General features: G+C 39.7%; 1 protein-coding gene across 2 annotated transcripts in view; it reads right to left on the minus strand.

Moving 5' to 3' along the window:
• The window catches only part of KATNB1 (katanin regulatory subunit B1), a 1,167,103-nt gene that overhangs the window by 862,545 nt on the left and 287,371 nt on the right, over positions 1-17,187 (minus strand). For both annotated transcript variants that reach the window (XM_044081511.1, XM_044081512.1), the window contains one exon: positions 3,897-3,980. In XM_044081511.1, the coding sequence (XP_043937446.1) occupies positions 3,897-3,980 (84 nt within the window). The remainder of the gene's footprint in view (positions 1-3,896; positions 3,981-17,187) is intronic.

Here is a 17,187-nt window from a genome sequence, read left to right on the forward strand (position 1 = left end):
CTGGCTTCCCCTAATAAGCATAACAAGGTCTTCTGCCATTTTAAGCATTTAAGACGGAGGTTCATACCCTGGGCCTTAGAAACTCGGTTTTAGAAAGAACTGAAAATGCAAAAGAAGTCATCGGTCTGTGTCAAGTATTGGTATTGCAAAGTACTTCCTCGGAAGACAGTGCCTGCTCAGCAGCTCCGGACCCATCCAAGGTAGAGACATCCACAGGATCCTTAGGCGAGGAAAAGTCTTGTGGCATATCAGACTCTGAAAGGGTCTCGGTAGCGGCCTGCGAATCCACAGAAGCGGGCATCAGGGGCTGCGAAAGCACCTCACTGAGAACTGGAGAACTGACAACTAACTTAATGGAAGTGTCGTCGGCAGTTTTGGATGTGTGCATTCTGTCTAGGTCTTTATCCTTATGTTTTTTCGGAAGATCGTTAGTTGGATGGCTTACCGAAGCCATATCGGAATTCAAGGACAGAGTGGAAATATCTAGCTACAATAAGGACCCAACAACGTATAGTTCTGGCATTGAACAAAGCACAAAAGCGACAGCGGGGGACATCCGTGGTCTGGGCCTAAACAGGTGACGCAGTAAGAATGGAAGTCTCGGTGTGGTATTTGCTTTCCACAGGCGAGACAGTTGTTGACTTTTTCTGACATCAATTGGTGCAAGAAAAAAGGATCCCAGATGGGCTACTTAGCTTTAGAAGACTTCAACTTCAATTCAGAAATGAAAACTCAGGTAGCGGCCAACCGGCACTCGTGCAAACTGCTTCTGCTTCAGGCTCCTCGGCAAGAAAGACTGATGTAATGGTGTCGGCTGCTTGATTTTATACCACTGACGATGTGACATCAGTCCGGTAGTGACAGCAACTGACGCAGAAATAGTAAGCCTCTGGTATTCGGGTCGACTGAGGGCTACCCCTGGCAGGATAACCCAAATGTGATGACTTCAGCAGTGAAACACGAAGAACATCTGCTTCTGATTCAGGCTCCACGGCATGAAAACTGATGTAATGACACCGGCTGTCTCTATAGCCCTGATGACCTGACGTCAGTTTCTGTTCCAAGACAGCTGACACAGAAGGGATAATCTTTACTCTGGTATTCGGGCCGGCCAAGGGCTACCCAGTAGGGATAACCTACAAGTGATGACTGCAACAGTGAAACACTAACATCCTTTCTTTATCAAAGTCATATGTTCAGTTCTTTCCAAGTGTGTCTCCTGTTACATAGCTATTTGTACTCTACATTTTTTAATATAGTTCACTATTCTTTCTTTTTTGTACTTAACTGTGAGACCATTGACATTTAAAGACATTACAGAAAGCATCACTGTATTAAAAATGCATTATTCCCACCTTTTATGCATAACACCTTTTTTGTTAAATGTCTAGTTCTAGCTTTTTGTATTACATGCATACACTGCTTGGCAGGTTGAACTTTTATATAGTTGTTTCTTTTCATATCGATCTGGGCATATGTTTCATCTTACAAAACATTTTGTTTTATTGAAAGCCCTCAAACAAAAAAAATTAACAACCCCTAATATCCCCTAAAATGTATTCATTTAATACTAACACACAAAACTATGTACATCTTCAAATACTGAAATTTTACTTTCCTAAGAGGAGCAAATGTTCCAAACTGACGGCCACACTCACAAAGCTGAGTTCACCTAAAATGAAGGTTATCCATGCTAAGATGTATGGTGCAGCCTGTGCTTCTACTAAGTGCTAACTGGTTTGGTGTTATCTTTATATCTCTCCCAGCTGGGAAAACCCCTGAATGCTTTCACAGAACATTATGTCCTAAACAGTTTCTCTCTCTATTTATTTTCCCCAACCAATCACTCCCTACCAGACTGTAACTGATTTCTCTTTATCAGATTGTCTTGATGGAGACATGAGAACCAGAAAGTCAATTTCTCTTTATCAGACTGTTTCCATGGAGACACGAGGGCCAGATACAGAACTGGTACTAAGCATACATCATTTACTAGAAAAAAGCCTTATAATATTCAATATTCTTTCTCATTTACTTGCATTCTCTTAAAACTTTTACTAAATCAATCTAAGGTCCTTAATCCAGTCATTGCCCCCATGCAAGAATGAGAACACATTATTTTTTATTTTGTCATGCTCTTTTAACCAGTTTTTTTTTTACATTGCAGTGCCTACTGAAGAAGAAAAGAGAGAGAAGGGAGAAAAAAAGAAAGAAAAAGAACAGCAACGTTATACTTAAAAATAAATGAGAAAACTTTACTTTATATCATGTAAAGAAAACCATACACCACAAAAATAGTACTATTACGAAAAAATATTTTCTTTGCTTACAGTTAACTTTCTCCCCTCTTCCCCTCCCTAAAGTATTTTTCTGAACATTAATGACATGAAGTAGAGCATATACTTTAGAGTACCCCACAAGTCCAACAATTTCTGAAAAAGTCCAATAGTTCCAGATTTTCTTGTTCTGTTATATTTCACAAATATAATTATTGCATTGTAATCCCACATAAAGGTGCTGGTTTTATTATTGTTCATCTCCATCTCCCAATCCCGTCTCTGCTTCATTTCTAATGTACTCTCAACTCTTCTAGTAATCACTCATGCTCCCTTCCTTCTCTTCAACATTTTCCTTTGAAACAGTGGAAAAGGTTTTGAAGGTACAGTCTCTCTGTGGTCTTTATTACCAGGAGAACAAGAAGCAGAATCTCCTTCTGTTTCACAGCTCACTTTTTGTTGGACAAACTTCTGTATTTCCTCCTTAGCATGTAGTTCCTCAAAAAATTATTTTGTCCCTCCAGGGAACAATATCTTGAAAACAGCTGGGTACAGCAGTTTGAATCTCATGTGTGTGTCTCGACATTCCCTGAAAAGTGGAATGAATTTACTCTTCTTCTGCATGGTGTAGAATGAGTAATCATTCTCCACAAACAGTTAGGTGTCTCCCACTTTTAGTATTTTGTCATTCGGACACAGTTTTGTTAGAATCAACTCCTTCTACTGGTAGGATTGCATCTTTACTATTAAAGGTCTAGGTTGCTTTCTCATAGCAAGATCTGGAGCATACACATGATGTGCCCTTTCAACCAACAACTCATGCTGTAGAATACCAGCCCAGTTGCTTATGTGTACTTTCATAAAATTAATGTAGTATGTTCCTCCAGTTTCTCTGGTATAGCTGAAAATCTCAGGTTTTCCCCAAGTGTTCTGCCTCTAATTCGATTATTTTTTTGAAACATCTCTTCCTGAGCAGTCTCATATTCAGCCAGCCTTTTCTTCATTTCAGCCTCTGATTTTTGCAGCTGAATATCTGTTTAAAGCTTCTTCCACTTTTTTCCAGCCTTTTGTTGTTTGTGTTAATATACTCTATCAGTGTTTCATTTATTTTAACCAAGTCTGTGTGCAGTTGTCTTATATCTTCCTTTAGTTTACTGGAATTCATGTCTGAAGATTGCACTGCTTTTTTGCTGAACAGCTGCAGAACTTTCCCCAGTCAGTATTCCTTCCTCACTTTTTGTAGCTGATTTTTTCCAGGTGGTCTGTATTTCTTTTTTCCTGGCATCCAGGCAGTACACTTAGTAGCCAGTTACTGAAAATGTACCCATAAACACAAAAGTCTATTTGCCTCCTCTGCTAAGTTATAGTTTTCACACTAGGAAAGCTAGAGTTAAGCTGCTACTCAATGTGCATCCATCTTGGAAGTCAGTCACCATACTGATGTTGTTCACAGTTGTGTTCTGCTTAACATTAATATTCCAGATAATACTCTGTCTACTGTACTCTGTTTCCAATATGCTAAGTAACAGCTACATGTACTAGAAGCAAGCAAGCATATTTACTTCTAACATCAGAGCAGCCTGCCCCACTGCAAGAACATAAAAAAGTAGCATGGCATACCTTAACTGTGTTGTCATCACCAGAAGATGCAATCCATTTCCCATCTGGACTAAATCGAAGGCACCTGACTGCTTGCGAATGACCCTAAAAGAAACAGTTAAAAAAAAGTACTTCATCACAGGTGAGGACTGTTCAAACTAAGAGCCAATTAAAATGGTTCTTGACTGCATGTACAAATTCTTCTACATGGTAAAAAACAGAAAATGGGCTTGGACAACAAAAAATCCCTGCTGGTAAGTTCTATGTTCCAAAGGGGCATATTAAGGTACTGGAAAAGCCGGATAAAACAGGTTTGCTTACTCGAGAGGCATGAAATCCAAACACAGTGTGTAAAAACTTTTCTATGGCTAACATTTGTTTTTCAACATGTTAAATACAGCTTCCAAAATACAGAACTAGAGCATAAGAAGTACAAGTAGAAGACAAATACAAAGTTGATTACACAAATCAGTGCAGCAGGAGTTGTCTATCTGCTCATCGATTTCATAGAACCAAGTACTTCACCCACATTAGTATAGCACACTAGTCTACAGTGGTCGAAGTCTGTTTGCTGGTCTGTCTCACACCAAGCAGACCAGATTTGTGGCTCCCTACTGAAATGCTGGCACTCTAACTGCAGACTGCCAACAGGTAAAAAAAAAAAAAAAAACCAGGAAAAAAAAAGTGAATCTCAAAAATTCTCTTCTCTTTTAAGCTTCTTTTTTGCAGGGGTCAATTCCCCCTGTGCCCCCCCCCCCCAGTTTATATATACCAACTCCGAGATTGCCATAACTCTGAGAAAAGAGAATATTCTGGGAAATGGCCATCTTAGACTTGGTATATGTAAGCCTGTTTTTCTGCCATTCAGTTTCCTTGTTTTGGGACCCACTCTATCAGTCCCAACATTTCAAATGGTTACCCAGATTTGCATTATCAAGGAGAAATAAGGTATCAAAGTGTAAAACCTTTGCGTGCATGTGAGAACATTATAGAGAGAAAGTTATGTACTTACCATAACAATAGATCTGCGTTGTCTGTCTCTGTCTGTCTGGTTCAACCAATGGGTCATCATACCCAACTCAGATCCAACATCAGACAAATCCTTTAGACTCCAACTTGCTAGGCTCTACCTCTCCTAACCACAATCCCCCACTCCTCAACCAATCCCTCTGTTTGAGTTTTTCCATTCTAAACAAGGCTCTAAACTACATACCACCCATAAAGGAAGACAAACGAGAGTGAAACCTCCCCCACTTGGTTGTCTTAGACAAGGATACACCACAAAAAAGCAAGGGCAGAAGGGGGGGGTGTGTGAACCAGATGGAGACAGACAACATAGAGCGATCATTACAGTAAGTGCATAACTTTCATATTGGATGGTGCCTTCTCCGTCTGGCTTCAACGAATGGGACAGACTCCCCAGCCTCATAAAAATCCTTTGGAGGAACTAAGCAAGGATATTCTGCAACACAGTGGGGCCAAAGGAAGCCCTGGATCTGAACTAAAGCTCCAACTTGTAATGAGAAACAAAGGTGTGATGGCTCACTCAAGTAGCAGCTGCAAAGACCTTGACCAATGACATTTTGGGAAAAAAAAAGCCAAAGAAGTAGCCATAGCTCTAGTAGAGTTTGCCAGGCAAGGCCTTGTCTCTCAAAGCATAAGCAAAAGAAACACAGTTTGATAGCCACTTGAATAAAGTCACTTTCAACACAGGTCTTCCCAATCTGCATCTCGAAAAAGAAACAGTTGACTGGATTTTCAAAAGGTCTTAATCCTGTCCTGGTAAAACCTCAACTGCCTATGGACATCCAAACAATGCAGTAAGTACTTACTCTTGTTAGCAAAATTGAAGAAAAACACAGGAAGGTGACTAGATCTACTGAGATTACTCTCTGAGGCTACCTTGGGCAGAAAAGATTAGTACAGAGAGAAACCTTATCTTTATGAAACACCAGGTAAGGATGGGAAAGATCAAGCTTGCAACTCTGAAACCTCAAGACAGCAACTTCAAGTATGAAGTAGCAAAAGGTGAAAAAAAAGAGGGCCTGCAAGGACTTGCAGCACGAAAGGCAAATCCACGGGAGGAAGCAGATCCCAAATGGGAGGGCACAACAAAAATGTACCTTTGAGAAAAGCCTTGGAAATTTTCAGAGTAGCCAAGGGAACACTGTAGCTACCAACATGAAAATTAGAAATAGCTGCCAGTTGCACCTTAATCACAGAAAAACTAGAGCCTGAATTAAACTGCAAAAAAATCTAGAACCAACTCTGAAAGAGTGGAAAAGGGATCAAAGCTTCAAGATTTTGCCCACACCACAAAACATTTCCATTACCTGGAACACAACTTGCTAGTAGACAGAGTTGTGCATATCTTGTTCTTGTCTTTGTCCCAAAAGCTATCAGACAGCTTGGGATCCCTGGCTATCAAAGGAAATTGAAAAACCACGTAGTTAGCTTGAGGGACTGCAGACTGCAAGGATCCAGACTCATGGGATGAGATATGAGATCCAGAACCCAAGAAGGGTACTGCAGAAGAGGCCACAGAAGGGGATCCACATGTGATGAGGCCAGCAATGGGCTGTCTTCTGGATAAATTTGACAATCAGGGGAACTGGGGTAAGCGTACAGGGGTATATATTAAAATCCCGAATGGCCTTAACAGCGAATGTATGTACATCGACACAAACGTCGATGTACGTAAACATCGAAACACGTAATCAGTGAAAATCAACAATGCCAAATGTGTTTGTTTAGCCAGCAGCATGATCGTGGGGATAAGGAAACATATCCTTTTCCCCACTGTAGTGCGGTCTCGGAGTTGGTTTATTTAAGTAGGGGGTGTGGGGGGGCACAGCCCCCCTCATGGAGGGTGCAGGGGGGCTTGCCCCCCCCTTGAAAATTTGGTTAATTTCAGTTTATGTTTGTTTGAACGTACCTGTGAGGCGTTCTTGCTTGACGTAACACATTCGGCATTGTGATTTTCACCGATTGTATGTTTCACGGTTTATGTACATCGATGTTTATGTGTCGATGTACATACATTCGCTGTTAAGGCCTTTCAGGATTTTAATATAGACCCAGAGTACAGTAGTCCCCTGGGCCAAGCATAGAGAACAGTGTCTCTAAGTGACTTACCTTGAGAAGAGTCAAATGCATAATCACTGCTGCACTTGCTGTTGGAAGGGGAGGCAAAGACATTGAAACACGGAGTGCCCCAGTGCTGAAATCCGTGCTGCCACTCTCAGATAAACAGAACACTCATGAGAAAGAAGAATATTCCTGCACAAGCTGTTGGCCAGAATGTTGGACTTCCCCTGCATGTGCTTTGCAATCAGAAACCACTAAGATGAGACTGCCCACTGACAAACCCTCATGGCCTCCTGACAAAGAGGATAAGAACACATTCCCCCTTGCTTATTAAGATGATACCAGACAGACATATTGTCCATCTGCATCGAAATCATACCACTGGGGAGGACATCCTGAAAGACCTTCAACACAAGGAGGACAGCCTGCATCTTCAGAACACTGATGTAATGTTGGCCTCTGCAGAAGATCAGGATCTTCCTTTTAAATGCCCCACCCACCCAAAAAGGGAAACAAGTGTGATGACTGTGGCCAGAGGAGGAAAAAGAACAAATGGTCTCCTGGTAGTTACTAAGGAAAGTGATGCAATTTTGTCAGTCTCATTGATAAGTCCATTGCATGTGTCAATATGGCCACTGCACTGTAAGAGTCCACTGCAGAGCCCTCATGGGTACCTTGTTAAAGGGAACCAACTCCACTGAAGCTGCCATGTGGCCTAGGAGTTTCAAGATCACATGAGCTGGAGGCATTGAAAAAGTATGCACTGATATTGCCTGGGATTGAAGGCTGATCACTCTGAAACTTAGGGAGTTTGACAATTTGACAGTATCCAAGTGGCAACCTTTTAATTCTAATGTTTGAACAGGTTATAGATGTGATTTTAGATAACCTACCATAATCCCCAAATGGCCAGACAACAAAAATAAGGTTTCTTAGCTGTGATTAGTGATGCTGTCATGGCAGCAGTGAGTAGACAACTGTCCAGGTAAAGAAAGACCTGAAAAATCTGCAGCCACAGCCAGGCTGCAACCACTGCTATCATAAATGACTAGATCCATATATACATTCTGCTGTAAAGTACAGGATTTTTTCAGATGTAATGACATGTCAATAAAATGGTATTTTAAGCCATTATTCTATTCTCTGTACTTAGCAGAAGTTTAGCATAGCAGCACATTAGAAACACAGTATACTGCAAGATGTCAGACTGTGGCAGTGAGGTTCTCTAATCCTATGGATCTGGTGTTTATGTGAAAAAAAGCTCATAGCTCATGTTCAGCTATAGAAACCATCCACAATTATTTTGGGGTTTTTAATGCAGCACAATGCTGAATTTGACTCTACTGCTTTAGTTGCTCAAAACTACACCATGTTAGCTATGAAACACTGCACTTTTTTCCTTCTTATGTAATCAGAGCCAGCCTTATCAATAGTACAGCCCCATTTCAGTCATTTTGGTGGGACCCCTCAGCTGACTCCCCCACACCTGCCACCCCAACTCTCATTCCACTTGCTGGCTTCCAGAACATAAGACTATTTCAGATTAGGTATCAGGAAGCTGCTGCTGCATATTAAAAGTAAAAGAATATGTTTATTCATCAGCTTATATTGTGTCATATGAAATGTTAAAAGAGAAGCAAACTATCAGACTCCTGGTATACTTACAGATCCAACATCTCCTGTAGATCCTCTCTCAAAGTTTGCTTAACTCACTCAGCGTACACAATAAGGGACCTGTTTATTGGACCACTGAGGCCTGTGTCTACCCTGTGCACCCCACAGCTGTGTTTATCTTAGCTTACCATTACAGATGTTCCCAAACTCGGGTAGTATTGCTAGGATCTTCTGAATCTGTGAGAGTAGCTGCATACTCAAACATCCCACCCCCATGCCTCCCCCACTTTTTCCTCTTTTATTTGTCTTCTTCCTTTCCCTTCCTCCCCTTATGTGATTAATGTCATATTCTCCTTCACATTCCATGTCCAGCAATTCTACAAATGATAAATACTCTATGTATTTTTCTCCATAAAAACACTGCACTACATGATGTTATTATAGCACACAGATATTCTTCTAACTATTTTTACATAGTGAATTATTTTATCATGTCTCTTAATGTTTGTGTTTCTCTATGCTACATATTATCTTAATGTATAGCTCTGTGATTGCTTGCTCTTACATTACCACTGTTGCACTCATATTAAGTTTGCTGTTTACTAGTCTATGTGGATCTCTGTTTTCCATTGGTTAACAAATTTAAATAAATCAATAAAATAAAATATATATACTTCTCTGTAATTTAAGTACTGTACACATTCCAGCATCTTTGTGAGGTGCTGCAAACAACACCGAGCAGATCACGCTACTAACAAGTATGCACATAAAACCTTAATCTAAGTCATCAGAGTCCCTAGCTCTTTCTTCCCAAGCACAGTATCTTCAGATGCCAAGGAGCACTGGGAAAAATGAGTAAATTGGGTTGTGTCTAATGGTTGTAAAATGATGGTAGGGTCAAAAAGAGCATGAAAAATTTCAACCTTAATTATACATTCTCATCTCATATTACCCCCTTTCTTCTGTCACAAGCTTTCAATCATCTCCTGCACTTTCTCGAATGGTTAGAGTGCCTTGCCTAGTCAATTCTCATACCTTGTTACAGTGAATGCATTCTGTAAAATTACTGAACTTCCTCAAACTGCTCAGCAATTATAATAGTAATAATCTCATGCCTCTTCTTAGATAAGGCATCGCTCACACACCACCACACTTAACCATTTCAGAGTTCATTTTTACTTATTCAATTATTTTTTAATTAGGTAAGTGGGCTAATACATACATGCATAGTTTTTCCAGCCATATCCCCAAGTCACAAAGACAATAGTAAGGATTACATACCGGGGTAATTTGCTTGCTAGTGTTTGCTTTCATACTGGCAGAGACAAACTATTCCACTCTTACTTCCTGGACTTATATTCATTAGCAATCAATCAAACTCCATGTCACCAAGATGAACAAAATAAAACACAGGGACTCTCAAAGTCTTCAGATTAATCCTGATCTTCTCATATTTTGAGTCAGTAACTGTAGCAGTACACAAAACCGGATGGTTAATCTTACGAGTCATGGGAAGAAAACCCTGTTTAGCACTCAGTTAAACCAAAAGACTATGGTGGGAGAATGAGTGGCTAACAACGGGAGCCATATAAGTGACGTGAATATGCAGTTAACAATCATGGCCTAGCCACTAGTGCAAACTATGAATGGAAATGTCTACTCCACTAAGATGACTTGTATCTAGTACCAGAAGGGAAATGCCTGGCATTTTTGCTGTAGTTTCTCATGTAGTATCTCGTATACAAATCTCTATGACACACAAGGCACAATGATCTGGTCATAGCCTCCTGTAGGACCCTATTGGGGCCAAACATGTCCAACTGGCCGAAGGCCGGCCCTGGGTGTAATAACGAGTCAGTCAAGAAGCACTTTAAGCAAACACTCTATTTTGCATATTGTGTAGAAGTTCAACACAACACCCATAATGGAAACTGGTAGCAATGTCTTTCAGCTTATCCTAGTTAGTGGTCGCCACAGCAGATCACCGATCCGCAGATAGAATGGCAGTGTTTTTTTATGGTGTCGAGTTGCCAGCCTAGCAACCAAACTTCAAAGAAGGCGCATGCGCGCGCGCGCACACACACACACACACACACACACACACACACCTACCTGCATGTCCCTCACTCGACCACAGGGACGACAAGCAGACTCTGCACAGAAGGCGCTCCAGCCAAGAATCGGACCGGAGAGCCTCTTGCTGTGAGGCAACAATGCTAACCACTACACCACTATGGCCAACAACCCACAATGGAAACTGGTAATACTGCAAAATGCCAGACTATCACAGAATGTGCCTGGTACCCATGTATAAAAGTAGTCCACTTTAAGATTTCATTATTAAACTTTCACACAGTAACAAGAGGGCAAGTTTCACAGATTTCATAGACATTCCAAGCCTATTGAGTCTTATGACCTTTTATGCCTTGTCACTGCCCTCCTTTCCTTTCCCCAGGAGGGCCATGCCAGTCAATCCCAGAATAAATCTGTGTATACTTATCTAGTCATCTAGATTATGTTTAAAGAAAGACAGGGAGTCTCACTGCTTAACATGCAAGGTAAGTTTACTCTAGAGATTTAAGTGGTATTTGCTTATAAACTTGCCCCTCCACAAAGTTTTATTTACCTGCTGGTGAAGACTTATGTCTCTAGTTCTACTACTGGTGGAGACATTTGACTTGTAGAAGAACAGCAAGTTCAAGACAACTGGATCTCTAATAATATGATGAGCGAGAGAGAGATCTCCCCGCAAAGGTCTATAAGGCACTTAATAAAGGGACAGGGCTTCTAGTTGCTCTTGATAGCTCATGAACTTTAAGCCTGTGATCTTTATGGTCACATGTGGGATCTTTTATAACTGTCTGACATCTTTAGTGAGAAACATCGCAAAGGGAGCATTGTACTCATCACTGGTCTGATCAATGCTGAGTATAATGGAATAATCACGTCTTTTGACCTTGGCATTTCTTTGGAAATTAGCTGCGTTAAACAAAAGGATTTCCTGACAAAAACTGTCACATGATGATCAAAAGAGAGGGAATTAACATATGTTTCTAAGTCCCTGGTTACACTTTAATTTTATACTGGTGTGTTGTATGAACAGTATGATGAGGGAAGGGGTTGTCTACAAAAAGTAATACTACACTTTTCATCATTTACTTTGAGCCCTTATTTAGTACACTAAGAGTTTACTATGAAGTTAGCTCTGAGAATTTCAGTGTCATAGCGTAACTTAGCAACCCCCAGTACAGAGTCATCTACAAATTTTGTTACTCAGATATCTTGGAGATCCCATCACCCAGCCATGTGTCACCACTGGTCACTTTAAAAACATTCTAACAATGTGACTGCAACTCGCACTGTGTGGGTTCTTTCAGCCAGTTTGCACCCATCTTACTACAAATGGGTCAATATTTAAAGCATTTAGCTTCTGTATGGTGCCAGCATAGGGGTTGTCATTGTGGACCTTGGCCAGAAAAAAATACACAGTGTGTACCACGTAGCCACCATCTATAACTTCTGTTTCTTAGCTTTTTAACACAGCTAAAGAAAGACTTACAATTATTTTTGGTTTCAGATGACATCCTATGTTCACTGGTGTTTTTAGTAGACTTCAAAGTTTTTAATTTTTTTTTTTTTGCAGCATTTTTAATATTTTTGTTGGGGTGGGGATCTTCTATGACTCAAGGAGTTTATTTCTTTTGTTCTAGAGATGATTTATATGGTGAGCTACCACAGTGATTTATTGTTTTGATTTCTCATGATATTTGTTCTGGTGGAGAATGATAGCTCTATGCCAAATTCGTTAGTAAAGCTGCTGCTAGATTAATGTCAGGGGGTGCAGTCATAAGTGAATTCTGAAATTTCTTCAGAATTATCTGGTCTATTACAAAACACCAAGACTGCTTATCCTACCCCCAACAAGTTCAGAAGAGCTCATCACTGAATTTGGCCAACATGTTGGCAGGGAAAAACATTGCACTGTAGCCACTGTTTGTTAAAACTGAAAATAAATATTCTGTTCTGGTGATATACATAGGGCCAAAGGTAAATGTTAGGTATAAGGCAAACACTGCCAAAAAATCCTGCTGAAATGTTGAATTTGTTAGCTACATATTACAAGACATATCAATTCCCCTATGGTAGCCCACATAAAATTCAGAGAACTCTCATAAGATACATAGATATAAAAGTACACTTAAGATTGCCATTCAACCCCAACAACTTTACTCATATCCCAAAAACACAAAATAGGTGGAAAAGTGATTTTAACTTATCCAAACGTCTACTTGCAGCATGTGTATGTGTTAAGGCCTGACAACCTAGTACTGTCCCATATGTGCCTATTAAATTTAGTGGCTGGAGATTGCTGTTCATGAGCTATCTATAGGAGATGAATGTCACTTGGTGACACAACGCATGATATAATCCTGATTTGCACAGGAGCACATCATTTATAAATTTTTTTCACTGTAATGAGGATATTCATTCTGGGCATTAGTTTCATCCAACTTTTGAACAGAGATGAGAGGTGAAAAATCCCCCAAATAGTGACAATAAAATCCCATGGAAATGCTGGATCTGTTAGCTGTATATGAAAAGTCATAAGTCAGTTCTCCTAAAGCAGTTCACAATGAAAAAACATGTAATTTTAATAAGATATTTGGTGTAAAATGCATTTAACAATGCCATTATCCCTCAAGAATTTCACCATATCTCAGTCTTAACTAATACACAGCAGCACATTGCTTATGACAGTACAAGGGATACAGCCATTGTATTACATGGCAGTAAAAGAAATGCCTTGTTTGATGGAATATTATATATATTTTTTAATTATGGTGAAATAAATTTGTTCTGCATACATATTTCATGACCACAGTTTTGCAAGGTGTTTTGAGCAGAGAGCAAACAGCCCTTGGGTAGAATTTGGGTACAATGTCAGAGTGCAACAACAAATACCTTCTGAAAAGTTGAATTTCTGGGTAATAAGAGACCATATGCCATTTCCCCTAAAGCAGTTTGCAATAAAAAAATTCAAGGGCTTCTTAGATTCAAAATACACTCAAAAATGCCATTCCACCTCAACGTATTTCAGTGCATCTCAAATCTGAATTACACAACAGCCCAGCTCCTTTTGTCAGTATACAGAGTGTAGTCCTCACCCTATATGTAGTAACAAAAAATGATGCCTTGCCTGGTGATACATTCATGAATTTTAACTTCTGGTGCAAGGAAGACTTACTACATATATATTCTAAAAAAGAAGTTATGTACTTACCGTAACTTTCCATCTGTGTTGTCCATCTTCAGTTATCCTTGACATGTGGGTTTTGTTCCGAACATCAAAATGGAATCGGCCGTTACTACAGCCTGCAAGAATCAAAAAACTCTCTAGCTTAAGCCCTACTCCAATTTACCTCAGGTTGAGTTTGCAGACATAAAGGGACAGAAAATATAATTCTAACCACACCTTTATAGAGACAATATCTTGTGTCATATATGAAAAAATGCATACTAGGACCATAATTTGTTCCATCAAAAGTTCTAAAAGGAAGGCAGATGGAGGATGGGGAGTCAAAGATAAATGAAGATGGACAACACAGATGGAAAGTTAAGATAAGTGCATAACTTCTTTATGTGATTTTGTCCATCTTCATTTAATCCTTAACATATGAGACAGAGTCCCCAGCTACCTTAGATCTTGGGACGACTCATGGAAGGATACTCCTGAGCACCATTGAACCAAATGACACTCTTCCCCTTGAGACTAAATCCAATTTGTAATAAGTAATAATGGTATGTGGAGTAGCCCATGTCACTGCTGCACAAGTTTTGTCCATGGTTGCCTTAGAATGAAAGGCTGCTGAAGTAGCTATGGCTCTAGTAGTGAGTGCCCTTGCAGGTCCAGGTAATTCAACTTTTCTCTTGTATATGAAGGATATACAATCTTTTAGCCATCTAGACAAGGTGACCTTAGATACTGGCTTACCCTTTCTGGTAGCTGAAAAGGAAACAAATGGTTAGATTTTCTTATATCTTTTGTTCTATAAAGATAGAAATGCAATTATCTATGCATATACAGTAAATGCAAACAGTACTCACCTTTATTTCAGAAAATGGGAAAGAATACTGGTAAGTTGATTGATTGATATGTGCTTCGGACACCACTTTTGGCAAAAAGGAAGGGTTAATTCTCAAGGAGATCCTGCCTTTATGAAATATCAAATATGGTGATTTGCAAGAAAAGGCCTGAATTTCCAAAATTCTTCTGACAGAATTGCTACTGGAAATATAACTTTCCAAGAGAAGAATTTCAGGTCACAGTTGGCAGCAGGCTCAAAGGGGGAATGTACTACTGTCTAACACTAAGTTTAGATCCCAATGTGCAAATGTATCCTTATACAGAGGCTTTAACATCAGGGTGCCTTTTAAGAAATCTTTGCAAAGTTTATGAGAAATAAATAAATATTCTTTGAATCCATTATGAAAATTTGAAATAGGTGCTAGTTGAACCCTGACAGTAGATGGAGAAAGTCCTTCTTCAAAGAGCAAAGCTAAATATTCAAAGACTGCCAATGGGAGCAGAGAAGGGATCAATGTTATTATTATGAGCCCAGTAAGAAAATCTTTTCCATTTACTATTGTAAAATTTTCCGGTGAAAGGTTTATGGGACGCCAAGAGAATCCTATGAACTGGAGAGGAAAGATTATTATGCCTGGCAATCAATGAAACTGGAGAAGCTATGCTGTGAGCTTGAGGTTTTGAAGGTTTGGGTGAAGTAATCATGGATGGGATAGGAGATCCAGATCTGGGTCCAGAGTCCATGGTTGTTGAATCAAAAAAGGCCAAAGAAAGGGGAACCAAATCTGTCGAGGCCAGAACAAGGCAATGAGGATTACCTTGCTCTTCAACCTGATCGCTTTCTTTAGAAATTGAGGAATTAAAGGGATCGGGGGAAAGGCAAACAAGAGTCTGGAGGGCAAATTGTGCAGGGCAGTGTCCCTTGGGAACTCCTCCGGAGGGGGGACCAGGGCAAAGTAGCTGCTGTACTTGTTGTTCAGGGAAGATGCAAATACATTGCAGCAAGGCTGGCCCCAGCAGCGAAAATTATTTTTCCCCCACTTTGTGATTGACAGACTACTCGTAAAGCAGGAGAATGCATCTGGCCAGTTTGTCTGCTATGCCAGTGGAACTTCCTGGAAGATGCTTTATCAGAAAGCGGTTGGAAGAGATTGCCCACTGCCAAACCCTAAGAACTTCTCGACAAAGGGGCTACGATTTGGTTCCTCCCTGCTTACTGATGTACCAAACCACTGACATCTTGTCTGTTTGAATCGCAATCATTCCCAAAGGGAGAGCAGCAGTTTGAAAGGCCTACAATGCTAAAAGCACTGCCCTCACCTCCAGAGTTGATATGGCAGTTAAAAACAAATGCGGGTCAGTACCCAGGATTGAATGAAAGATGCTCTATTTCATGCATTTTGAAACTAAAAAGCCTTACTAGATAGCTTTTAAGTAATTCAAAATAAAGAATTGTGATATTTTAACACATGGTTTAAATTTAAGTGGAGACGAGTACAAGCAAAAGAATGTAAAGTGATTCGTATTTAATATTTGTATTTAATATATATTATTCTGATTTTATATACGTATATTTTATAGCAGTAACTTGACCTTATTAAATTTGTTACTAATTAGGATATTAAAATTATAATATAAAATTCATGGATAAAATGTGTTATAAATAGTTGTTTTTTCTGAGGTAAGGATTCATGCTCCTTTCAGAATATAAAAGTAACAAACACAGTGTCACGTGTTTTTAACCTATTCAGTTGTTGAGAAAGCATTAATTAATCACTAATTAGTTAATTGAATTATTGAAGCTTTAACGTCGTTATTTAAGTGTAAGAGCTCTGTATTACAATTCATCTGAAGAAGTCACAGTACCTATTGTGACAAAAAGTGCTTTATGTGAATTAAATCGTATCTGTTTTTATACATCTGCTCCTGGTTTCCCCTTTTTGCAGTCCAGCTACTGCACTTATCATAAATGTAGATGTTCGAGTGCATTCACTGTTGCAGTCATCACACTAGAGTTATCTGCCTGCAGGTAGCCCCCAGTCAGCCCGAATACCAGAGACTTGATATTTCTGCGTCGGTTGCTGTCACTTCAGGACTGACGTTGGATCGTCAGGGGTATAAAAACAGGCAGCAGATGCCATTACATCAGTGTTTCTTGCCCCAAATGTCAGGAGCCCCCCAAACAGGGACGTCGGGAGGTGTACTGACTGCATGGAGGGGTAGCATAAGGCAGGCACTAGGATCTAGGAGAAAAAGCTAAAGTAGTGTCTTCTCCTTTAAGTAAGTCATGTGTTCTTCGTATGCATGCTAACACAGATGTAAGCATATTTTTCACTCGCGCGCAATTTAAAATAGACATTTCATTGAGACAGAAGGTAAGTACGTAAAATGAATGGTTTGTGTGTGTGTGTGTGTGTGTGTGTATATATATATATATATATATATATATATATACTTAATTTATGTTATTTATTCTACAGGGTGTGTGTGTGTGTGTGTGTGTGTGTGTGTGTGTGTGTGTGTGTG

This window comes from Protopterus annectens, chromosome 8.part0 (genome assembly GCF_019279795.1).
Source record: "Protopterus annectens isolate FY-2018-M chromosome 8.part0, PAN1.0, whole genome shotgun sequence".
NCBI classification, from domain to species: domain Eukaryota; kingdom Metazoa; phylum Chordata; order Ceratodontiformes; family Protopteridae; genus Protopterus; species Protopterus annectens.